The sequence below is a fragment of the Candoia aspera genome, chromosome 4 (genome assembly GCF_035149785.1).
Source record: "Candoia aspera isolate rCanAsp1 chromosome 4, rCanAsp1.hap2, whole genome shotgun sequence".
Classification (NCBI taxonomy): Eukaryota; Metazoa; Chordata; class Lepidosauria; order Squamata; family Boidae; genus Candoia; species Candoia aspera.
This window is the reverse complement of record NC_086156.1, coordinates 70,451,369-70,478,168: the sequence shown is the minus strand read 5'-3', so window position 1 is coordinate 70,478,168 and position 26,800 is coordinate 70,451,369. Positions and strand designations below refer to the sequence as shown.

Below are 26,800 nucleotides of genomic sequence, written 5' to 3'. Positions count from 1 at the left end.
TCATTGCTTTTTTCTCCCTGCTTTTCACTTAGGGATGTATAGTGAAGGGGAATAAATAGTTTCAAAGGGTCAGATATGGAAGAGTTAATCAATCAACCAATCTAGACAGTGGGAAAGTCCAGCAAAGCCCAGAAAAACCAATTTCCAAGCGACCAATCAGAAACAGAAAGGTTTTTCTTCTCTCAGATGAACTTTTAATAGGGGAGGGGGAAAGCTCTGTTTTTCCTTTTATTGTTCCATCATGGGAGGACAGAATCATTCCTGACTGGCTTCTGCCAGATAAGAAGCAACCACCTCAGTCCTGGAACAAAGAATTAGTCATTTGAGGAAAATGCAAAACTAAATGCAATTAGGATTTTGTTTTTAACGTTATATTAAGGATTATTCTGAGCCGTTCTTTGTATCCCCTTACTACTGTTTTATTCTACTTGTGTGTGTGCAGGTGTCTTGCTGCTGGCAGGGACCCAGTTTCTAGTTTCCTTTCCCCATTGACCTTTAATGTTAAACTGATTCCTAACTGTTATATACATATACATAATAGCTGCCTGTCACTTCTCATTAGTTTGGTACTTTCATTCTGCCAGGGAAGTTGCCTAGCATACCTTGCAGCTCTGACATTAGAGAAAAGAAAGAGAAAGAAATGGGAGAAAAAAACAGAAGGATCATGTGCTTTCTCCCTTCAGAGTAAACCATGGGAATAAAATTTGTTCTTGAGTGAAATATGGTGGAAATTGCCTACAGATATATACCACACCCAAAGGGACATGGTGATACTGCGGGTTAAACCGCTGAGCTGCTGAGCTTGCCAATCGGAAGGTTGGCGGTTCAAATCTGCGTGACAGGGTGAGCTCCCGTTGCTAGTCCCAGCTCCTGCCAACCTAGCAGTTCGAAAATATGCGAATGTGAGTAGATTAATAGGTACCGCTTCAGCAGGCAGGTAACGGCGTTCCGTGTAGTCATGCCAGCCCCATGCCCACGGAAGTGTCTACAGAGAAATGCCGGCTCTTCGGCTTTGAAACGGAGATGAGCACCGCCCCCTAGAGTCGGACACGACTGGACTTAATGTCAAGGGAAACCTTTACCTTTACCTTATATACCACACCCACCCAGTTTACGGGAGGTTGCAACAGTAGGGGTTGTAGGGAAAGGGCTTGTGGATTCTAATTTCAGGGAGCAGAGGAGCCAACCCAGCACAAGCGTGTTCCCCATTACCAAGCCATTTCTACATTAAATGACAAAAATGTTATTTGTGGAAGGGAAATATATTAAATTTATGCAGCTACAGCAAAACATAATTCATAGATATAGATATTGTTTTTAATAATTGAATGTCTATAGAAAAAAGGCATAGAACATAAGTACACAGGACAAGACAAATGGTTAATTTAATTTAATAAAGAGTTCTTTCCTATTTTTTCTTTTATATATTAAAATTTGGTGACAACCCTTTGAAGGACTCATTAGGGACAAATGTTTACCTGTGCTTTAGGGGTAGAGGCAGAGATGGCCCCCAAGGAGTTTAATGTCCCCTGAAATGTTTGCACATTTTATTCATTATTTTTTTAGAAATCTAAAACAGAGCATTGCAGTATTATTATACTGTTTACCAAGTAGCATTTCCAACAAACATGTTAGACCTGTTGGTGTTTGTGTTGTGACAGTTGACATTTATTTATCTATTTAATATTTAATATTTTATTATTTCAGTTTCAAGGCTGCCTGACTCCACGGCAGCTCTAGGCGGCTTACAATTTAAAAAAGTTAATAGAAACAACATATATAAAAGGAAGAGAATACAGCTGATTGGAAGGCAGAACCAGAAACCCAAAGGGGCTTAGCCACTATCCTAATCTAGAATTTGTGAGAACCAGAGTCTTTAGTATTTCTTTTTATAAAGTTCCTCTGCCTCTTAGGTTCCAGATATTTGGCAGACATCTCTCTTTTTATTTGACTGAATGAAACAAAACGAATGTTGTTTTCATTTAATACGTATGTGCTGAGAAGCTGATGTTTGCTTCCCTTTTTCTAGGTTGTTGCGTATCACTATTGTCAAGCTGATAATGCCTACACCTGTCTGGTGCCAGAATTTGTACACAATGTAGCAGCCTTGCTCTGCCGTTCCCCCCAGTTTGTTGCCTACAGAGAGCAGCTGTTGCGTGAACCACATCTGCAAAGCATGCTTAGCCTGCGATCCTGTGTTCAAGATCCTCTTGCTTCTTTCCGGAGGGGAGTCCTAGAACCCTTGGAAAACCTTCATAAAGGTAGGAATTTAATTACATAACAATATATGATTGCACAATTGCTTAAAGCATATGATGAATTACTTTGCATATATCTCTCCTACCTCTCTCACACAAAATCTAGAACGGAAGATCCCAAATGAAGATTTCATCATATTGATTGATGGCTTAAATGAAGCTGAATTTCACAAACCAGATTATGGAGATACAATTGTATCATTCCTCAGCAAAATGATTGGAAAATTTCCATCCTGGCTGAAGCTAATTGTAACAGTTAGAACAAGTCTACAGGTAAGATATAAACTATACCATATATTGTCCTATTTCAGACTGAGCGCAAAAACATTTGCTCAATTTACAAATGGTTTATTGGCAAGTAGCTATGCAGTCAAATACAAAGACTAAGAGAGAGCTGGCTGTGCAGATGCACACCCCCCAGAAAAGATAGACGAAAGCAGGGCTTTGGCAGATTGTTGGGCAGCTTAGAGTTCAGTTCATAGGGCTCAGAGAAGCAAATAGTCTACAACAGTCCAAGATTGTAACACCAAAGACATTAGTCAGCCAATCAACTGCTAAGAGTCACGAAGCAAAGAGGAAACATGGATACGAGGTGAGTGAGTCATTCCCAATGAAGGGTCAACTGTTGATGGCTTTTCTCATATAGGCCAGATACAGGTATGGCTCAGTTATGGGCACTGACACCTTTGCTTCTCAAGTTGCTGAGCAGAACATAACGTCTTGGCTTTCTGAAGCTGCCAATGCATTTTGAACTCGTCATCACCTGACTCTTTCCATACCCGCTCCTACTGATTTTCTGTTAAATCAGCCCCAGGTAAATGATATCTGACAATTCCTGAGGCTCGCAACTTGATGGATCAGGGCCCTCAGTCTCTGGCTCTGACTCTGAGGAATCTGAGTCCATAACAAAATCCACCCCACCCCACCCCATGACTCCCACCTCCAGTAACTGGAGGCTTGGCTTTCTGCAGGTAATGGCAGTGAAACTGCTGGACCAAGCACAGTGCATAGGTCTGGTTTGCATCTTCTCAGAAGCGATCGTCTGGACCATTAGCCATCCAGTCAATCAAGTAATGGGGTCATCTCTGATAGTGGCATTTGTTCAGGATGCAGTCCACTTCATATTCCAGTTCCCTCTGCACCAGAACTGGGAGTCTTGGAGGTGCATACTGACGGTGATGGCTTGGAGGAGATACTGGAACCAGTAAGAATCAGTGGAACACAGGATAGATCTTGAGGATTGTCAGGAGCTTTAAATGAAAAGCCATGGGATTGGTGATAGATTCACTCAGGGAAAACCCCCCAAAAGCAATTGTCAGTGAAGTGTCTGTACACTTCCTTGGCTTGTGTGAGCTGGTCCTGAAGGACAGAGCATCGGCTCTTGGTTTCTCTAGGAAGCAGTCTGTTGTGGGGACTGACAGTGTCAGGTCATGGATGGAAACAACTGGGATAGTGTCCAAAGTTTGCATCAAAGTGGTGTTCAAGACCAGGTGACACTTGTTGGAAGGGGGCCAATATCACTTCAAGATGAGGACAGACCACCACAACCTGAAGCATCTGCAGACAGCAAGGAAGCTAAATCAGTGGCACATTCACTGTTCTCCTTTTACTTTGACTTCAAGATCACATACATTCCCAGTAGCTACAAGTTTGCTGATGCACTGTTTCCTCTTCATGTGTGCTATCCCCCAGAGAGGTTCACCACAACTCAATCTGTTGATCTGCTGCAACAAATCAGGCAGAAGTTTGGGAATGACCTCTATGCCCAAGCACATTTCCTGGACTTTGGGAATGAATTTATAATAATAAGCTTATTATAATTTGCAAATCCCAAGAACCCTTGCATATCTTTCTTTGGACCTTGTGTTGAATGGTAACTTACTGTGTGCATACATTTGCATACCTCACTTAGAATTTAGAGATTCAGGAGCTAAATCCTAAAGAATGATATCAACACCTAATACTTCATATTTAAAAGATGCAGATTTGAAAAATATATCTTGTTTCTGTTTTTATTCATCCATATACCTCTGTCTTTTCCATGGCTGCCTACTTGAAACTTCAGGTGTAATAATCTTACCCATGTATAGTCAGAAGAAAGGGTTGTTGAGATGAATGGGTCACACTTCCAGTTAAATATGTACATGATGCTTAGGAAGTCTTATGTGCATAGGTAAGTATACATAGATTTGCAACTGAACTTCCTTTCTAGCCTTCTGGTGGCTGGGTACCCCTTAACTTCACAACCCTTCTCAATGAATTTTCTTAAAACAACCCCCCAGCACCCGGTTAACTGGATAACAGTAAACTTCCCTCTCACCCACGAAACTAGGTATCACAGTCACCTACTTCATAGGGCAAGCATAACTCACAAGAGCTAATTAGGAAAAGTATGACCTCTGTCTTGGTCCCAAAATGTGTTATCCAGTCAAATTTACACTGACATTCTGGATTTCTTAGGATTTTTAATGGACAGTAATAATTGTTCTAGAGGGATAAAGCAAAAATTAGGTTCTAAAGGAGAAGTTCTGTTTTGCAGAAAAATAGTCACTCTGCACTTAGCTCTAATACAGAGGATAGTAATTAAAGGTGAGAAAAACATTTTGAATCTGAAACATTTCAAGGTCAGAACTGTTGTTTTAAGTTCAAGGCTACTTGTTCTGACATTGCCAGAATATCCCGACCATTCTGGAAGTGTTTTGAATGTGGAACGTCATGTTCAGAATAAAGATTTTGGGCTTGACTGTTTCAAGCTTGTAACACTGGAATAGAGCATCGGGTATATTTCCAACAAACTTCCGATAAGTCTTTGAAGCTGGAAACATTCTGAAACATTTTGCACACCATTATTAGAAAGCTTTATTCCGTGGGTATACTCCCAAAATATGCCTGGAATGTTGCAAAATTAATACATTTTGCGACTTGTGGATGATCCTCTCCTTGCGATAGCTTTCATTACATGTAGAAACACTAAACTCTCATGAGAATGTTTGAGATTTGGCAATCTCTAGATAATTGGGCCATTATTTTTTTATTATTTTAACTCCAATTTAATGTTTACGTTTGGAGGTGATGAACACTTGCTGCCCAGACGTGCCATGTTGTTGACCCCTCTTCTAAAGCTACCACTGCAGCCTGAAACTGACAGTTACAGCCAACACTTTATTAATATTAATAGAACATTTTGACATAATTCACTTAGAAATTCTTTTTTTAAAAGGCCTGTCAAATAAAAATATATTGCATAACTATTTCTAATTCTCAAACACTGTGGAATTCAAACATACAATATGATTTTGTACCATAACTGCACATTCGGCATTTTTCTTCCAGCCGAGATCCTGGAAAAACAAATGAGAATTTAATGAAATGATGTAAGTGCCATTCTCCAGATTAGAGACTTAGGAGAAAAATGGGGGTGTGGGCCTTGTCTGCCCACCCCTCATTTTTTGTTTGTTCACATTCTGGAAAATCGGAAAAAATAAACAAGTTTGTATTATAAACGTTTTTAGGAAGATGAACAAAATGTTTAAGATAGTATGTATTACAATCCTGTATTCCCTCAAAATGATCTCTTAAAACCATGAAACAGAAAAATATTTCTCCACAAGGGGGCTTCTGTTCCTCAGGAGAAGATAAGCAGAACTTGTAACAATAAGATGTATTTCTTCCTTCAAGAAGAGAAACTTAATGTGCCTTTTTCACTTGTGCTGCCCCTGATAGTTGTTTAGAGCATAGTGGATCTGTTCCTGTCCTCTTGTATTTGACTAGTTCTCAGTAGAAAGGACAGGAATCCATTCTTGTAGAGATTGGCTTAGGAATTGTCCTTGAGAGCCAGGCTGGTGTAGGGGTTAAGGCAGCAGGCTTGAAACTGGAAGACCATGAGTTCTAATCCTGATTTAGGCATGAAGTCAGATGGGTGACCTTGGGCCAGTCACTCTTTCTCAGCCCTAGGAAGAAGGCAAAGGCAAACCACTTCTGAAAATCTTGCCAAGAAAACTGCAGGGATCTGTTCAGTTAGTGGGCAGGAGTCAAGACTGACTCAAAGGAACAAAAACAAACAAAATCTGATTGTCCTACTTGCTCTGGAAGACACAGAAAAAAGTCCACAGATTTTCAAGTTGAAGGAGCTCCCTTCTCAGGACCTGTAAGATGTCCTTGGAGATTGCCTAAAAAATACCAAGGAACCAAAAGGACGTATTTTATATTTCTTTACTAACTGGTGTGAATTCTTAATTCACTATATTGATTTCTATTTGCTACATTAGTACCTTTTCTTCACTATATTGAATTCTTATTAATCCAATCATGACAAAACTCATTTAATAACCCTGAAATAACATAGCATCTTTAAATATATAAAAGAAAGAGTGCTTTAGAAAAGTGTTTTAAATTTTACCGAACTTCTTGGATTTGGAGGGGGGGAGAGTTGGGGGGAGGTTCCTGGCTGCAAAATGTTCAGAAATTTTGGATCTGTACTCTTGACTGTTATCTTTCCATTTCAAATCAGGCCTTTATCCATTATTGTCATATATAGAACTCCACCAAATGTATGAATTTGTGTTTATAAGACTTTATTAAAGTTTTAAAATACAGATAAAATACGAAATATAGAAAAGCTTGAGAAAAGAACTAAAAGAAAAAGAACGAACTAAAAAAGTGCAGAAATATTTAGCAATACAAAGAAAGTGACTTCCGACCTTCTTCAACACAGATATGAATACAAATATATGATACCTTAATCTCTTCCTCTTAACTAAACCTTAATAAGCATTATTTCTATCAAAAATAACAATTTAATCATCCAAACCCAAAATCAAAACTTCATTTTTTTCAGTTACAAGCAAATAATCCAGAAGCGATTTCCACGTAGACACAAATCCAGTCACAGTATTTTCTCTTATCAATGCTGTCAATTTTGCCATCTCTGGCAATTCCAATAATTTCTCCATCCATTCTTCCATTGTGGGAATTTGCTGCTGTTGTCATATACAGAAACAAAGTCCCAAATTTTCTTTGAAGTTGTTGGTCCATCAAACCCCAAAGAAAAAGTTCTGGTTTCAATTGTATATTCACTAAGAATCTTTTGGATTGTAATACATATTTTCTCCCAATATTTCTTAGCCTTCCCACAAGTCCACCAAAGGTGATTAAAGGTACCTTCATCTTGAGAGCATTTCCAACACACATTTGATACCTCTTTATATATCTTTAACAACCTATCAGGTGTTAAATACCAATGATACATCATTTTGTAAAAATTCTCTTTCAAATTACAGTTCAACGTGAATTTCAAACCTTTATTCCACATGTTCTTCCATTGAATTATTTGCCCATTTGGTCATACAGTCTTTAACATATTCATCTTCCAAATTCCTCTGCAATAATATTTTACACATCTTAGTAATAACATGTTCATCACTAGTACATAAATCCACTTCAAACTGAGTCTTTTCATCAACAACATTATAAGTCTTTTTGTCCAAATTGAATCATTCTGTCAGTTATGCAAAAGTAAACCAATGACAAATATAACCTTCCACTTCTAATTGTTCTCTTGTTTTAAGATTGGGTTCTCCTTCCACAAAAGTTAACAAATAACACAATCAAATTGGTTTCCCAATCGTCTCTCTTCTAAAAAAGGCTTCTTGAGGTGACAATCACAAAGGTACATTAGGAGACCATCTTAGTTTATATTTATTCCAGACCCTAAGTATGGCTCGCCTTGAATCTGTGTTTAATTTAAAGCACATCAGTGAGAATTTATCCTGTACTTGTCATTCATTCTTATCAGTAGGGCGAGGATTTCTATGACATGTCATTTTTTTTTTGGAACCTTTATCTGAATTTATAAGTTAAAACATGTTTTAGAGTAATCTGGTGAGAATTAGATGCTTTTTATTTTGCCTGGAAAGTCCTATTTTGACTTTTTAAAGGTGTTATGTCATATTTCTGCTTAATTTTGTAACAAATGTCAAATTTTGGTCATATTTTGGTCGTCGGCAACCCTCCTGATAAGCCAGCAAGTTTGAGCCAGCAAAGAAAGTGAGAATTTGCCTGTTTTTTTCCTTTTTCTTATTCGCTCCCAGATCAGGGAGGTGTGTGTGTGAGAGAGAGAGGGGTGGGAACAAAGGCTTCTCCCCTGACCAGGCCTGAAAAAAAAGGTGAGAATTTGCCTGTTTTGTTTTCTTTTTCTTATTTGCCCCCCAACTCAGGGCTGTGTGTGTGTGTGTGCAAGAGAGGGAGAGCAACCTTTTGTAAAATGACTTCAGTAGGCAGAGGCTTCTACCCTGACCAGGCCTGAAAAAAAGAGTGAGAATTTGCCTTTTTCTTTTTCTTTTTCTCATTTGCTCCCCAACTCAGGTGTGTGTGTGTGTTCAAGGTGGTGGAGTCACGTGAGAGCTGCAATCTGATTTCAACATGCCTAAAAGTAGATGTTCAGCGAGTGTGAAATTACAGCGTCTTGTTCAAGAATTTGGGGAGCAGATTTTCAGTAGTGATGGTGATATTTTGTTTTGTAAATTGTGTGAAGTTAAGGTATTGGCCCAAAAGCATTGTAATATTCAACAACATTGTGACACCACGAAACACAAGAGTTGTTTAGCAAGATTTACCTTCACTGAGAACAGGCAACATCTCCTTTTCAAGAGAGCTTCTTCTTCAACTGCAGGTTCATCAAATACCCAGTCAGAATTTTGTAAGGATCTCTGTACAGTGATGGTTACTTCAGAAATTCCCTTAAGGAAATTAGGTAGTGGTAGCCTCAGGCATTTTCTGGAGATGTACACCAGTCACCCAATTCCAAATGAATCAACTATAAGGACAAATTACATCTCTGCCTGCTGTGAAGATGTGTTAGAAAAGATAAGATCTGCTGTTGACAACAATAAGATATGGGTTTCAATAGATGAAACAAGTGATGTAAACGGAAGATATGTAGCCAGTGTTGTTATTGGCACTCTGAAATGTGACAAGGCTGGTGAAGTATTTCTTCCAACATGTGAAACTCTACAAAAAGTAAACAGTTCCACTATTGCTATGCTCTTTGCCGATTCTGTGAAACTACTCTGGCCGGATGGTGTAATAAGGGGAAATATCCTTCTCTTTGTAACAGATGCCGCTCCATACATGACTAAAGCAGCCAAGGGACTTAAACTTCTTTATCCAAAAATGATCCATATCACGTGCCTTGCACATGGTTTACACAGAGTGGCTGAAGAGATTCGAAGCAACTATCCTGATGTAGATAAGATAATTTCGAATGGGAAAAAAATGTTAATTAAAGCTCCACTTTGAGTACAAAAGTTCAAAGAAATTGCTCCTACTTTGGCTCTCCCTCCCCAACCTGTCATGACAGGTTGGGGGCTTTGCCTGGATGCAGCTATGTATTATTTCACAAGTTATGCTTCCTTGCAGCAGATAGTTAAAGAATTTGACTGTTGTGAATCTTCCTCCATCAAGATTGTGCAAGATTCCTTTTCTGAAATCTTGGCTGGAAACTTAGCATATATAGGATCTAACTTCAGTGGATTATCAAGAGCAATCACCTGCCCTGAAACTGTAGGAATGGAACTTAGTGATGCACTGAACATTGTAAAGCAAACTGAGAGTGATTTAAAGCCAGCAAAGGGGAAAGTGGCTGAAAAAATTAGTGATAAACTGCAAAGAGTTCTGCAGTCTAATCTGGGTTATTCAACACTTTGCAAAATAAGTAATGTTCTAAATGGACTCGAAGCAAAATTTGAAGACTTCGAGCCAGAATTTTCTCCAGATGTTTGCTTTTTTCAAATTTGTTCCTATAACCTCTTGTGATCTCGGAGTTTCTCCAGATACAAAAACATACTGGTGGTCAAGAGAAAGTGTTTTGAGTTTGATAATCTCAAGATGCATGTGGTCATCCAATGCAATTCTGCTGTTAATGAAAACTAATCCAGGGATGACAATTTTACTCTCAAAATGTTCATTTGATTCCTTCAATACTAGCACTTCCGTACTGGAAGTGAAGAAGAATAAACCTTTTAATGTGTGTGTGTGTGTGTGAGCACAGATTTTTAAAAATTGGGTGCTAATTTCAGAAAAATTGTAAAGTCATATTTTTGCTTTAAAAGTCATATTTTTGCTTTAATTGGTCATATTTAAACAGTTTTAAGGTCATAAGTGCTTGCATATGTCTAACATTTTTAGGTCATAGAAATCCTTGCCCTACTTATCAGTGAATTCTTGACCAGCACAAAGGCAATATCCTCCATCTATCAAGTATACTGGCAATGAATATGTAGCAAATGTCCACATTATCATCACTTATCTTTGGTTATACTTTCAAATGGATTTTAGAACTTTTAAAATGTTATTTTAACATATCCATGGGCATTTAATAAGCCTTTAAGGATTAAAATTGTGCTTTGTCCTCTTCCCTCTCACCCCTTGTTCTGTTTCATATCTTTTAGATTGTAAGCCTAACAGCAGGGACTATACACTATTTTCAACGCAAAAGCATAATAAAAACATTTTAAACAAAGAAAAGCAGTGGTACTTGTTGATATTTGGTTTTTTTTTTTCTGCTTTTGGCTGTAGAGCCATTAAGTTACTATGGTAACAAATCACTCTGGCAGGGTGAACAGGTCAAACTTAACTGTCCTCAGTTTTGGGTGTGAAAAAGCATGACCATATAAGATAAAGCTCCTGATTTGCCTAAAGGAAGCTTGCCTGGACTTGTTTCAGTTTCCTTTCTACACAGCCTTCCTTCCAGTCACAGCTCTGCGCATGTGAATGCATGAGCTTGTAAATATGTATTTGTGCTTTCTGTAAATACACTTATTTTTATAGAAATGCCTGGTGTGTGTTTTTTCTGATCTCTCGTGCCAAACGCTTTCCAGCAAACTCTGACAGGTTATGGGCCCAGTAAACCCCCAGAGAGAGCAGAGAGATCAGCTCGACACCTCATGCACATTTTAAAGGCAGGTAACAAAGACCTGTGAAGATTTTCTTTGGAGCCGCCTGGAAGTTTTCCAGCTGCTGCCGGTCTACAGGACAAAGAAGCCAGCTGAAGTGACTTGGAAAAGAAGGAAGAAGCCATGGCTGCCTCCCAGCCCTCAGCAATGCCTCTGGAGTGCCTATCAGAGACCAACTACCTGAATTGGGCCCTGAAGATGGAAATGTATCTTTGCAGAGAGAATCTTTGGATGCCAATAGGTGAGGAAACCTCCCAAAATCCCAGTGCTGAATGGCTTAGACAGGATGAGTGGGCTAGAGCCACCATTATCCTGGGAGTTGAGGACAATCAGCTAGTGCATGTATGAGGCATGCAGTCTGCAAAGCAACTTTGTATGTAAAGGCAACAGCAGGGAGTAAAGTTACCCTGACAAAAAATGCTGTACAAAGCCTACCTTGCATAAGGAGATAGCCTTCCTGAGCACCTGCATCATATTCAGCAGCTGTTTGTTGAGTTGCAGGAGAGAGGAATGCAATTTGCACCTCTCACAAAATCTTATATCCTGCTGTCCTCATTGAGTGAAATGTGGGACATGCTGATTTGTACCCTAGAGGCTATGCCTGAAGCAGACCTCACCCCATCGTATGTCACACAGCGCCTACTCGCTGAATGGGAGAAGAGAGAGGAAAGATTCCCCCCCCATCTCTTCTGGAAAGCTGCAGCACCAGAAAGCAAGCAAAAGGAAGGGAAAAGAAGCTGAGGCAACAGCACTAGCCAGCCAGTGATGCTTCAGTTGTGGTTCAGCTGGACATTTGCAGAAAGACTGTGCCTTGAGACCCAAGAGTAGAAAGAGAAGAAGAACACAAGGGCAACACAGAAGAAGGTTCTTCAGACAACCCAAATTGCACAGGTTTCTGAGAAGGGTAATTCTGATCTATGGGTGTTAGATTCTGGGGCCAATTGTCATTTATGTAATTGTAAAAGCTCTTTTGTATCACTATCCAAAACTGACAGACAAAGTGTATCTGTGGCTGATGGGTCTGTGACCAAAATTATGGGACAAGGTGACATGTATTTATCCTGCTTGGGAGAAACTGTGAAAGGTGTGTTGTATGTTCCAAATCTACAGTCAAACCTTTTATCTGTGGCAGAATTAGCTGCAACAGGGTATGTCACAACATTTAAGAAAAATGGTTGTGAGATAAGTAAAAATGGGAAATTGTGTGCTACTGGTATTTTAAAAGACTCCCTGTACATTGTGCAAAATGCAAGGAAGCCAAGCTGCAAAGCTGCAGTTGGCAACACCCCATACCATGACCAATGTGTACATTTGATGCATAGGAGGTTTAGTCATGCCAATTTCAAGTATATAGCACAAATGCCACAGCTGTGTGCTGACCTAAAGATAAAACCCTGTGACAAATACTTAGGCTGTGTAGTTTGCAAAGAGTGCAAAACACCAAAAGCTCCTGTGAGTAAGCACAGTGACAGAGTTACAACTAGACCTCTAGAAATTGTACACTCTGACATTATTGGTCCTTTTGCTCCAAGTTTTGGACAAGCAAGGTATGCAATTACCATCATTGATGATTTCTCAAGATACACGTTTATCTACATCTTAAAACACAAAGATGAAGCGTTTGAGAAATTTAAAGGTTTTGTGACATGGGCAAATGGAAAATTCCCTAGGCCTGTATCTGCACTCCAATGTGATAGAGGAGGAGAGTATCTTTCTCACAAATTCAAACGGTTCTTAGTAGAAAAGGGGATAGAACAAATTCTTTCTAACCCTTACACCCCTCAGCAAAATGGTGTTGCTGAAAGAAAGGGCAGAACTTTGCAAAATGCAATGGAATGCATGCTTAAAGATTCCAGATTATCTTTTAAATATTGGGCAGAGGTTATGTCCATTGCCTGTTATGTGCAAAACAGACTGTATAACTCTGTGATTCAGGACACTCCATTCCATTCATTTTATGATGTGAAACCAAAGGTAAACCATCTGAGAGTGTTTGGTAGTACTGCATGGGTTCATATTCCAAAACAACAGAGAAGGAAAGGAGGCCCCACAACAGAGAAAGCCATCTTTGTTGGCTATGATCAAAGCCAAAGGAGCTACAGGTTCATAGTGGGAGAGAAATTATTATTACCAAAAGCGCTTCTTTTGCTGAGCAAAACTGGGGGAGATTAAATTCTAGCTCTCCAGTTGATCTATCCACAACAGAACAGCAGGGACTTGCTGATAGTGATCTTTTGCCTGATGAGGACATTAAACCAGAAGAGCAAACTGAAGATCTGTCTGATGAGACAGATGCTTCTCAGGAAAGTGATAGGAGTCAAAATCTAAGCCCTGTATTACCTTGCAGATCTCAGAGGAGTAATAAAGGTGTTCCTCCATCACGTTTTCAGGCTGAAACAGTAAAGGCTTTTCACATATTCACAGAACCTGAGTCCTTAGAACAAGTGAATGCTTTACCACCTGAGACTGTGAAGAATTGGCATTCTGCCATGCAACAGGAATTAGTATCCTTAAAAGAAAATAAAACATGGAAACTGGTAAATCTTCCTCCCAATGAATGCTGTCTAAGTTGTAGGTGGGTTTTCAAACTGAAAAGTGATGCTGATGGCAAAATCCAGAAATATAAAGCAAGGCTGGTTCAAAAGGGTTCACTCAAAGGAAAGATTTAGACTTTGACAAGACTTTTGCACCAGTTACTAAAGGTGAATCAATTAGATTACGGTTAAAAATTGCTGCACTCAAAGAAATGTCAGTTCACTACTATGACATTCAAACTGCATTTCTCTATGGTGATTTAGACCACAAATTATATATGCAGCAACCCCCTGGCTATGAAAAAGGGGAGAATCTGGTCTGTGAACTGCAGAAATCAATCTATGGATTAAAACAGGCTGCTAGATCCTGGAACCAAAAATTAGATGAAAAACTGCAGAATTTTGGTTTTGTAAAAGGAAAATGCAGATCTCAGTGACAGGAAATCTACTTCTGGGATTTTAGTTCAATTTGCTGAGTCAAGCTTAGGCTGGCATTCTAGAAAGCAAAGAGTTAACAAAGCAAATTGGTCTACAGCTCATTCCTTAGCATAAGAAAAAGGGGAGTGTTGGTATTAGTTTTTTTCTGCTTTTGGATGTAAAGCCATTAAGTTACTATGGTAACAAATCACTCTGGCAGGGTGAACAGGTCAAACTTAAGTAGCCTCAGTTTTGGGGGTGAAAAGACATGACCATATAAGGTAAAGCTCCTGATTTGCCTAGAGGAAGCTTGCCTGGACTAGTTTCAGTTTCCTTTTCTTTCTGTAGCCTTCCTTCCAGTCCTCTCAGCTCTGCGTATTTGAATGCATGGGCTTGTAAATATGTTTTTGTGCTTTCTGTAAATACACTTATTTTTATAGAAATGCCTGGTGTGTGTTTTTTCTGATCTCTCGTGCCAAACGCTTTCCAGCAATCTCTGACAGTACTGTCTGATTTGGTCCAAGCACAAGAAATCCAGTACATATGGTTTGTAACGCTACTTGGGAGGTAAAAGATTGCTAGTATTTATACAGTGAGATACTGTATGTGAGCCTTTTTCAAGTCCTCTGGTATTCATTCTTTTTTTTTTTGCTCTCTCTCCTTTAGGAAATAATAAAGTTATTGCCCTTCCATAGGATATTCCTGGACAGACTAGAAGAAAATGAAGCTATAGATCAAGATCTCCAAGCCTATATACTACACCGAATACACAGCAGCTCAGAGATACAAAATAACATCTCTCTTAATGGCAAAATGGACAATACAACCTTTGGCAAACTCAGTTCTCATCTCAAAACCCTGAGTCAAGGATCCTACCTATACCTTAAGCTCACATTTGATCTCATTGAGAAGGGCTATTTGGTGTTAAAAAGCTCCAGTTATAAGGTAGTGCCTGTCTCCCTTTCAGAAGTATATCTACTGCAGTGCAATATGAAGTTCCCAACACAGTCTTCCTTTGACCGGGTAATGCCTCTTTTGAATGTGGCAGTGGCATCGCTACATCCTTTGACAGATGAACATATTTTTCAGGCTATCAATGCTGGGAGCATTGAAGGTAGCTTAGAATGGGAGGACTTTCAGCAAAGAATGGAAAATCTTTCTATGTTTCTTATCAAACGCAGAGATATGACCCGGATGTTTGTCCATCCTTCATTTCGAGAGTGGTTGATTTGGAGAGAAGAGGGAGAAAAGATCAAGTTCCTGTGTGATCCTAGGTAAGTAATTAATCCAATTCTGCAATGAAAGTACTGTTTTAAAAAAATGCAATTCAGAGTTGCAATTTATAAAAGTACACTCATTTAAAGCTAACATTATTTTCTATAGATGTGTTATAAATAAAATCAACTTTGTAAAGGGGAATTTGACTTCCTCATTTTTTATTTATCATGACACAGCATTAGATCCCAAACAGTTTTGAGTCTTTTATTGGACCACTGTTTGAGGCCAATATGGCAAGGTTTCCTCAGTGAAGAATAATTCTGAAGGACAAACTTGATTCCCTCATAAAGTATAGGTCTATTTGAAAAAGAAGAGATCAGTCACTAAAAGAGTTGCTTGATTTTATGTGTGGAGTCAGTTTCTAGGGCTGTGAAGAGGTGAAAGATGGGCTGTGATGACACCTGCTTTCTTCTGGTGAGAGTTGAAGGAACTTTTCTTTGGACTTATGGAGAAAGACATCAAAGCCAAACTAGATCAATCAGTTTGTTTAAATGTGGGTCTCCTCAATCAAATCTAAAGATGGTATTTTTAAAAAAACTTCAATTTTAAACAAAGAGAAAACAATATGTAAAAAATAGTAATAGCCAACAAATTAATTAGTTATGAAATTGTAATACCATAAATATAGATGATAAAGTAAATGCCAAATGATAGTGATGCAAATCTGCTAAAGAACCCCCCATCATCAATAGATTGTCTCAACTTTACCAATGAAATCCCTTGGTGGCCTGTTGTTCTGCCAAGTGTCTAAGCAGCGATCAGGTGCTCAGGCAATTGGTTCTTTTAGATCCAGAGACAATAAGCACGCCAGTGGATGAAGAAACTTTAATCTTTATTATAAACTTAAGCAAACAAAGTTAAACAGAAACACAGTTTAGGCAGATTAAACAAAAGTATAAAAAGCATAGCATAAAGAAAGAGAAATCATATACGTATACCAAGTTGATACCCAATCTCTTTTATGTTGCCAGGAGCCTCCTGACCAAGACAACAGGGACCCCCCAGGGTGGCAATATTCCACAGCACCCAGTGCACAGGATCTGTGCAGAAGCTCCCAAACCCCAAAAGCAAGCCTAGGAGTTTTATCCAAGCTTGGACCTCAAACCTTGTGTCCATGTTTCCATGATACCAAGGCTGCATGGCCCAACCTTGACTGGGATACTTCCCAGGGTCTAGAGGACCTGTTTATGACATCGTCCAAGAGCCTGGGAAGCTTTACAGATAGGCTAGTGCTTAACAACAATCTGGGGGTTTTCTCTTATCTCTCTCCCCACTCCAAACAAAGATATTTTCTGGAGGGCTGTTGGAGGAATAGACTTACAAACTTTCAATCTTGTGGTTTTATCTCCCCCCCCCATGCCAAACAGAAATAAAAACAAGCCAGTTAAACATCAGTATAACTCAAAATAAACTCTAATCTTCATTGTGTGAAGGTGAAAATCAAAATATGTCACTTAACTCCTTGAAATAACAACGGTCTTGCGCATTGCTACTACACCTGTCTTGCCATGTAAGTTTCCATAGGAGACTATCAATCCGAATAAAATAGCTATTTGGAATTAATATTGGAGTGCCTCTTAAAATATGCATAATTTGAGGAGTAATATTAATTTTAATAATATTAATCTTACCCCATTAAACTTAATGGAATTTTAATCCATCTATTAATGTACATAGAAATCTTATGACATTTGACATATTAATTTCTACATATATGGAAATATTTTTGATATATATAATCCTATGTAATCCTAAATGTTTAATATATTCTATGCATATAATAAAACCCAATATCTTTAGATCCAACCTAAAATGGGTCCTGTAGATAAATAGGTACCGCTTCGTCGGGAAGATAACAGTGTTCCGTGACTGTCATGCTGGCCACATGACCGTGGAAGTGTCTCCAGACAACACTGGCTCTTTGGCCATGAAACGGAGATCAGCACTGCCCCCTAGTGTCGGACACGACAAAACAGGAACCTTTACCTTTTTTTTAAGCCTAGGAAATAAAAGTATAATATCTTTTTATACTTCATAACAAGATTTAGATCTCCACCAAGAATTAAATTATCCAAAAATGTAGTAAATAATTTTGAAAATCATCTATGAAAGGCTTCTGGATTATTTTTTGCAGGGCCATAAAAGTTTACTATAACAATATGAAAAAAAGATATCTTCAAACAACGAATAATAAAGCTTCATTCATTAGCTAAATAATCTTGAACTGTAACATCACATTTTTACCATTTTTCCGGTCACTTGGGGAAAGTGCCAGAACTCTTGTAAATTAAAAAAAAAAGTTCATTTCAACATTCCAGCAGTGAAGTTTAGGCTGTGTTATGGGGGTTGGTGAAATAAGCATAGGAGTGGGAGCAGTTTGCTTCCTGGAGGCTACCTATTCATCATTAACTCTTCAATATACAACTGAGGAAGAGAGAGCTAGTTTGGTGTAGTAGTTAAGAACCAGGCTAGAAACTAGGAGACCATGCATTCTAGTCCTGCCTTAAGCATGAAGCCAGCTGGGTGACCTTGGCCCAGTCATTCTCTCTCAGTCCTAGGAAGGAGGCAGTGGCAAATCACTTCCAAACATGCTGACAAGAAAACTGCAGGGTCTTGTAAAGGCAGTTGCCAGGAGTTAACGCTCACTTGAAGGCACACACACACAGAAATACCACTGAAGTATAACCAATCAAAAGAAATGTAAATCCATATGTATATTTCTCATTAGTAACAAGTTCTAATAATCTCTATTAGGATTTAAATATGCAGTACATATGCATAAATCATTATTTTACTCAACAAGAATTCAAAGAAAATTAACAGGCATAGGGCACTGATTCCAATCAAGACTACAGTGGAGATAGGAGATTATTTCATCACAGATTTTCACTACATGCTTGAGGATGATACCGATAGATGTATTTATCATGTTATAAATTTGACTCTTAGCCCGTGTGTTAGTGTTTTTACATTCAGTCTAAAGCAGGGAGATTCTTTTCATGAAACTCAGTTGAACAGTGTTTGATATTATTCAGTTAAGCTGAATTCAATTTATCTAGCAACATTTTATCATATAAATAAATTGTACAAGTGAAATCAACACTTTTCAGTGGTCTGATTGTTAAATGTCATGAGATGTGTTAGAGTTTTGGCTTCCTTTTCGCATTATGGTTGTACTCTCTATCTCTCTGTTGTTATTTTTATTTAGGAGCGGTCATACTTTGCTTGCCTTTTGGTTTTCTCGTCAAGAGGGAAAACTCAACAGGCAGCAGACTATTGATTTGGGCCATCATATTCTCAAAGCACACATCTTCAAGGTAGGCAGAAAAAATACGATGACATCTTTTTGTTGGATTCTGTATACTGGTGTGTGTTGCTGTTTTGATAAAGCATAAAGAATGCTTACTTTGTGAGATACATATTAGCACTGTACCTTAGCCAACAGTTATGCTGAGGAAGGTCAAATCTCCATTCTCAGATAGCTTACTGTCAAAATAATATAGGCAGGAAAGGGAAAACTTACAATGTCCTTGCATGCTTTTTCTACTGTTATCAGACACAGCAAAGGATAACTCTAAATCTTTTATTGACCCAATTTCATTAATTATTCCATTTTTCTCTTCCGAAATCTAGAAACAGTAGGAACAGTAGATGGATATGTTACAGGGACAGGGTGAATGATTATTGTTGTCTCACCTCTCTCTTGTGAATCTGGTGAGCAAGAGGAAGGAACTTGAAAAAGATCTGGGTTTGACCTGGGAACCACCAATTGGAGATCCTCTTAAAACTGTCTTACCATTGATAAATCCACATTAAAGGATTCCTTTCACAGTTGAAATGTTGTCTGTAGATCAGAAATGAATTTTTTCAAAGGCTTTTAGTAAAGCCCAGTAGCTTTAAAAAACTTAAGCATCAAAAGTTTCCTATAAATATATCTGTAGGAATCCTGATCTCTGTGTGAGATGATCCAGTCCTAAACAATCACACCAGGCCGATTATGTTCCTGTCTGATTCAGGGTTAGAGAGGTAGGAGGAAAGATTTCCAAGTGACAGTAAAAATGATCACTGATGCTCTGGCTTTGCTTTCATTGGGCATAAAATTTAAAACATTCCATCCAGTACAATATTCTTGCATTTTCTTAAGAAATGTATTTACTTAACTTTGAATTATTGCTAATAGATTTGAGATTAAATTGTCCATTGGATTTAACAAATGAAAATAAATGCTTAGAGTTATATCATGTTTATCTTTTTCAGGGGCTGAGTAAAAAAGTTGGGGTTTCTTCCTCAATTCTTCAAGGGCTTTGGATTTCTTATAGCTCAGAAGGTCTTTCCATGGCACTGGCCTCTCTACGCAATCTGTACACACCCAATATAAAGGTACTAGAAATAGAGGTTGTCTTTTAAATTCCAGACTGCAGAGATCAAGTCCTTTTGAGATTTTGACAAAACGAAGGCTTTAAGTTCTTATAAAAATATTTGTTTAAATAAAAAGTTGGATTCTGAAATTGTGGATAAATCGACTGGACTTGGAGAAATTAAACATTGATCATCATGGTTTGTGACCCATGATCCATATCGTGGAATTGCCTCTTTGCTTAATATTATGTTATGTTGGTACCAAACCAAAAGTGACATTAATTTCACAAATGTGATTAATTTCCATGTTTCCTTATACAAATAGCATCTGTGGTAAGCCTGAATATTGTCATAAATACAGAAGATGGAGAGAGGATCTGAGCCGTTTCTCTGGTTCCATCTTTCCCCAATAGTAATTATTTTTGGTTTGAAGTAAAATTTCAATTAATACCAAGAGATGCTTTCTCCTAGGGCAAATTAAGAGATTATTCTTAAAAAACCAAAACAATGGTGGGTGGACAAAGATTTTAACTGTAGGATTCCTATAGTGGAGCACATTGTCCTCTATATTGTCTCCTGCTCACTCCATAAGGGAGTAGGTTATCCTAGTTATCCTATCCTACTCATTCCAGAAAGCAAAGCCAACATTTTGATAGACCTTCCTGTTGGAAAGAGCAATCCTTTTGCTTCTGGTTCTGTCTAGCTCTGGAAAACATATTTTCAATTTCTTTAATTCTTTGAGGTTTTTGACAAGTGAAATGAGAACAAATTGGAGAACATCCTTGTTGGGCCTTTGGGCAAAGGCATCCTGCTTGACTTCTGTTCAACCTTTTTGATGTTTTGGCAACTTAGTACTTTCCATCTCAGATACCAGAAATGCAAATTTATTTTTGTATTCAAGTTAATTACCTTTCCATTTTGCCTTGATTTTACTTGTATCAAGTTCTATCAGTTTACTAAATTATAATTTCCATAGATCTGAAGATATTTCTCCCAATTACCAGATCTAATATTTTCCTTATTTCTAGGGACATTTTGCTGACTATCTTTAATACAACTTTGTTTAATGTAGTTAATGTAAGTTGTTTTATTTCATTTATTCATTCATTTGGTTTAGGCACTGCCCAACTCCAGACCAACTCTGGGCAGCTCTCAGTATAAGAACAAAATAAAAAATGTACAGTCTACTTTATATAGAAAACAGAATGGTGAATCCAGCCAACAACACAGAAACATATATCACACACTCAGCAAGGGGCTGAAGCCCACCTAGCCCAGGGTCTGGGAGGAGAACCAGGTCTTTAAGGCCCTCCAGAACACAGTCAAGGTGGAAGCTACCTGGATTTCAGGGGAATCTCATTCTAGAGGGCAGGTGCCGTGACGGAGAAGACACTTTGATTGAAGGAACCCACAGCATATCAATCCTGTTCAAATCAAATCAAATCAAATCTCTTTATTACGGTCTTTGACCAGACTTTACAAAGAAGAAGAAAAATAGTTCAGTCCACAATTCATTATCGGGGAAAAAAGGAAAACAATAAAACAGTAAAACAACATATCTAATTAAAAGTTTTGTGCAATTGTATAACTTGATAAAAATATTTGGCCACCTGGTGTATGAGTGTAGAGTTGGCATCCCTTAAAAAGAAACATAAAATCTATCAGTATGACCTTCAAATTTAAAAATAATTGGGGAGATCAAAGAACGTCTTGGGGCATCATAAAAAGGACACCGTATGAGGACATGGGCAAGAGTTTCTACCTCCCTGGATCCACAAGGACAAAGCCTCTGTGAGTAAGGAGTCCTGTGAAATCTTCCTGCCAGCAGTGCTGAAGAGAGGGCATCAAAGCGGGCTCTGGAAAAGGCCCATCTATGTATATTTGCTTAAGGTTAAATTGTATAGATACCCCACAGTAGAGGGTTTGCGGCTATCTAACATTTGGCAATAGAATTCGGGAGCACTGGTAATACCATTTTTGCGATCGATGTCCCGAATTTTCTTTTACTATTGATTTGGCCTTGGTTAATTGGCCTAAATATTCAGGAGCGAGGACAAGACTGCAGAGTTCTTCTGTACAGGTACGGTGCCAATGAGATTGGTAGCTGTCTGACAACAGCAGAGAAATCAGGCCTGTAGGGTCAGACATGATTCTGAATCCTGAGATTAGAATCCTGGTCCAGGCCTGAGCCTTAATATTTGGCACATTAGCTTCAAGCCTCAAAACTGCATTGGGGTTGCATTTTGGGGTACTGAACAAAATCCTAAGGAAATTCAATTGAATGGTTTCATAAGCCCTTAGGTTTGTGTATGGGCCAAGGTGTATCCCATATAATAGTTGGGCAACTGTTTTAGCCATGAACAATTTAATTGCTGCTGTAATGTAATTTGCCCCCTGTTGCCTATAGAATTTTATTATTGCTTGTGAACTATTCTGAGCAGTAGAAGTGGCATAATTTACCTGGGCTGTTAATTTCCTAGAGGCGTGAAATACTATGCCAAGGTATTTAAAATGTTTAACTTGCTCTAATTCATGGGAATCAATTGTCCATTTGTCTTTGGAAAAAACTAAAACTTTAGATTTATCATTATTGATTATTAATTGTTCCTCATTACGGTAGGATGCCAGGGTTCTTAGTGCCCACTTCATGCCTATAGAAGACAACAAGAGAAGAACTGCATCATCCACGTAGAGTAGAATTGGGAGATGTCTATCCACTAATTTAGGGGCATGAATATCAACTCTCTGAAGAGTTTTGATCAGAGAGTTGCTATAAATGTTAAAAAGCAATGGTGCTAAAATACATCCTTATTTCACCCTCTTAACAGTCTGAATAAAATCAGAAAGGTCCCCTCCCTGGTTACATTTTACTCTAAGGTCAGTTTTATCATATAGCTTATGAATTAGGAGCAAGAGTCTTTTGTCTATAGAGGATCTGCTCAGAATGTCCCGGAGTCTGACCCTTGAGATATTATCAAAAGCTGCCTTGAAATCTATAAAGGCTGCATATAGATTCAGGCCAGTGTGGTTTGTATATTTGGTTGCCAGATGTTGAAGCACTAAACAATGGTCTATAGTAGATCATCCCAGTTGAAACCCTGCTTGTTACCCAGGTTTGGAGTTTGGTAAATAGGTACCTGGCATATAATTTGGTGAGGATAAAGGTACATCCATCACATAAGTGTTAGCATGCGGATCGCAGTAGAGGGCTTGGAAATGATGTACCCATGTTCTTGATGGGATACTACAATGCAATTGTGTAATGTCATTATGGGAACAATTCGTTATAGTATGCCAGAAAACGGAAGGATTTTTGGACTTTGTAGCTTTGATTGTTGTTTATTCATTTAGTCGCTTCCGACTCTTTGTGACTTCATGGACCAGCCCATGCCAGAGCTTCCTGTCGGTCGTCAACACCCCCAGCTCCCCCAGGGGGTGGAGCTTTGATTAGCTGCGACCATTTATTCTTCTGATGTTGGATTTTTTTCTTTCTGAGCAGAGCCTTATATTGTCTTTTCTGCTCCTTTAAAATTTGGATGGAATCTGAATTGGCCTGCAGTGAGGTGGCATAGGATTCCAATAATGCTACTTTGGCAGCAATCCAAGATTTGTCAAACCAGCTCTTAAAATGCCATCCCATCCCTATCAGGTTGGTATTTGCCTTTGTTACAAAGGTTTGAAACAGCTGGACAGGCCCCACAGGAGATAGACAGTCCCTCAAGTAACCAGACCCTATTCCATGTAGGGCTTTATAAGTCATAACCAGCACCCTGAATTGCACCCAGAAGCAAACTGGCAACTAGTGCAATTCACAAAGCAAGGGTGTCAGGTGATCACACTGAGGCATGCCCATCACTGCCCACACCATTGTATTCTGGCCCAGTTGAAGCTACTGAGTGGTCTTCAAGGACAGCCTCATGTAGAGCACATTGCAGCAATAGAGAATTTTATTAATTCATTTATTAGGCTTATATCTTCCCTTCCCACTAGCAAATGGTGCTCAAAAAAACTATTTAAATTTAGAGTAAAAAAAACCTATTTAAATATTTCTTTACAATATGTCAAAGATTTTAGGGGATACACAAATGACAAATAAAACAAATAAGGATGGTCAAGTCAGTATATCCTTTCCATCCTGACCTTACATTTGCTCTAAACCAAGTCCAGTCTGTTAAATTTTTGTGCGGATTTTTGAGAAATAATACATGAAAAACCAAACATCTGCAGAGATTCCTTAAATTTTCATTCTTTTTTTCCCCAATATATATCCATGAAGATTTTGCACTGGCATCACTTTTTTTTAAACTAATCTTCTATAGCCTAGACGTTTTTGGTGAGAAGGACTACATTCAAGAAGGCTGGGTTGCTATCTGGGTTGCTATGTCCCTTTTTTTCCATTGCCAGCAATAATATTGGTAAAGACATTTTCTGCCTCTTTCTTTACAAAGATCCAACAGTTCTTCAGATTTATGCAGTTCACATACCTGAGTTATACACTTGCACAGAGCTCCATTCAGAATCTGGCTAAATCAATCTAATGGAAATTATTCAGCTCTCATATATTAATTTTATTAAAATTATAGGCTGGAAGCAGACGGGCAGCCAATGGAGCTCATGCAGCAGTGGATACCATCACTGCCTGCACCACTGCAGTCCAGATCAGCTGTAACTTGTGCGTGCTCTTCAAGGGTAGCCCCATGTAGGGCTCACTGCAGTAATTAACTTGTGAGGTGACTAGGACATAAGTGACTGTGTGAAGGGCCTTCTGGTCTAGGAATGAGTTCAACTGGTGCCCCAGATGGATCTCTGCAAAGGCCCTCCTAGCCACATTTGCCATCTCCCCAAGGAATGGTACCTCTTGTGCTTTATAACCTGTGCAGCAAAAAATTCACTTCTCAATGGCAACCTCTGCCAGGTAAGCTTTGGCTCCTCGCTTCTTCTCCCACATACCAATTCTGTGGCAAAGGTCCATCTCCTCACCAAAACATATTCAGCAGTTCACCTTGGCTCCACAGATCTAGTTGACCTCTAAATGGCAGCTACAAGAGACAAAAAAACACTAGTTCTTTGCTAGCACCAAATGGTCAAACTGCCAACCTATAATTTTTAAAAAATAGATTAAGAAATCAGTTGATGGTATGATGACAAAATTAAAAGAAAAAATTGCAGTGCATGGAGTAACCAGAGTGTTGTGCATGCCAATTGGAAGAAGCTTTTCATGGGGTGGATGATGTTGGGTAGAGCTAGAATTTCGGCTGAGGAAATCACCAGTCATGTCTCTTAAAATGTTAAGAATTAAAGCTGTACAGCAGCAGTGCAGCACAGTCCTGTTAAAGCTGTGCCATGCAGGCAGCAACATTTAGGGTGTTGTGCCAGTTTTGGGATGGGAGGGCAGCATGGCAAAGCAGCTCTCTGAATGCTTTAAATTTAGATATCAAAGAATTAAATACCAGAAAAGAAGTTTTAATGAAGACTGATTTAGAGAAGAAGGAAAACTTAGGTCAGGGGGAGAAAGGGAGGAGAAAAAAAGGGGCACAGCTGTGGGAGAAGCATCAATTCATAGTCTTTCATTGTAGATAGAATTGTACAGATACAACAAATGTGTAATAAAAAGCGAGAGATAAAGTTTAACCTGAATACAAGCAAGAATAATATCAAACCTAGAGGACAAAGATAACAGTACTCCTGCTTCAATAGGATCTTAAATAAGTGAGATATTTTTCAGCTTTCATGTGATTATGAAGGGATTTTTGAAAATCATTTAATAATTTCAAAAGAAAGATGGCAGGAGGCCTGATGAACCTGATCAAAGAATAAAATTCCTTGGGCAGTCTGTGGTTCTCCATTCCTTGTGTTTTCTGTCTTCCTCTGTCTAAGCATGACAGTCTTCCTCCTGAAAGATTCCAGAATCAACAGGCTGTTATGGGATTGCTTTTGTACCCACATGACATTTCTGTTCTTCAATTTGTCCTTAGAAGTACATCTCACATTTAGGCTTTAGCAAACTTAGCCTCTCAATCAAAGTTTGTCATCTCCTCCATGCCCAGAATTGAAGCTTGTTCACACCACTGATCCAACCAACTACATTGTTCACTACTTTACACAGCTCAGTCTGACCATTCAGAAGGAAACAATTACAGTTTTGGTGTTTCCTTGATTTGGTCAACTTCTCCTTCTACATTGTCTAATGTGCTAGTGGAGACCAAGCTCCTAGTTCCTCACTCAATGTCTTCACTCTTCTAGTGAGCAATTTTTTCCCAATGGCACAATCTCTTAGTCTGTTAAATGAAAAACAATCTCAAACTTTGGAACACCTGATTTAATGTTACTTCTTCTGTCCTAATTCCTTTCCTATACGAAGTGTTAGACTGGGAGCATAGAGAACAAGAGAATATTTTCAAATTTTTAAACTTTAATTCGGCTTCTTGTAAATCTTCCACAGTAGCCGAGAAAAATATAAGCTTAGGCTAAACTTAGAATTAGGTAGAGCCTATTCAGGACCTTCTGGAGTTTACAGAATTTTTGCTTGGAGTCCCATTATCCATGTATATCATGTGACTTGGGACAGTTCATGCTACCTTCTGGAACCTTGGGCTAAGGTGGCTGGAGCCTCTTCTGAGTTTTGCTGATGGCCAGATTCACCACTTATTTTTTAATTTGCCTTCTTATTTTTGTGCTGGTTTGCTTCTGAATTGTATTGTATTTTATTTTTTTGTTGTATTGTGAGCCGCCCAGAGTCATTTGGAGTCAGACGGTGCCTAAATCAAATGAATTAAATTAAATTAAATTAAATTCACAGATAAACACTTGAAGAACTGCAGCTATTGGTAAGTAACCACTCATTCCATGTTTCATTTTTAGATCTTTCATCTCTAGTCTTCTAAGTCCAGCATTGCAAAGAATTTCTCATCCAATTCAAAATCAGTCTGGCGAGAGCTGTTACCTGAAACACTGAATTATTTAAGTTCAGAAAATCAATTATTTTTTCTCAGTTATTAGAAGT

General features: G+C 38.5%; 1 protein-coding gene across 1 annotated transcript in view; it reads left to right on the top strand.

Moving 5' to 3' along the window:
- TANC2 (tetratricopeptide repeat, ankyrin repeat and coiled-coil containing 2) overlaps nucleotides 1-26,800 on the top strand; it is a 405,421-nt gene that overhangs the window by 330,310 nt on the left and 48,311 nt on the right. The window contains exons 12-16 of the mRNA XM_063300427.1: nucleotides 2,030-2,261; nucleotides 2,365-2,531; nucleotides 14,827-15,434; nucleotides 18,647-18,755; nucleotides 19,696-19,818. Of these exons, the coding sequence (XP_063156497.1) occupies nucleotides 2,030-2,261; nucleotides 2,365-2,531; nucleotides 14,827-15,434; nucleotides 18,647-18,755; nucleotides 19,696-19,818 (1,239 nt within the window). The remainder of the gene's footprint in view (nucleotides 1-2,029; nucleotides 2,262-2,364; nucleotides 2,532-14,826; nucleotides 15,435-18,646; nucleotides 18,756-19,695; nucleotides 19,819-26,800) is intronic.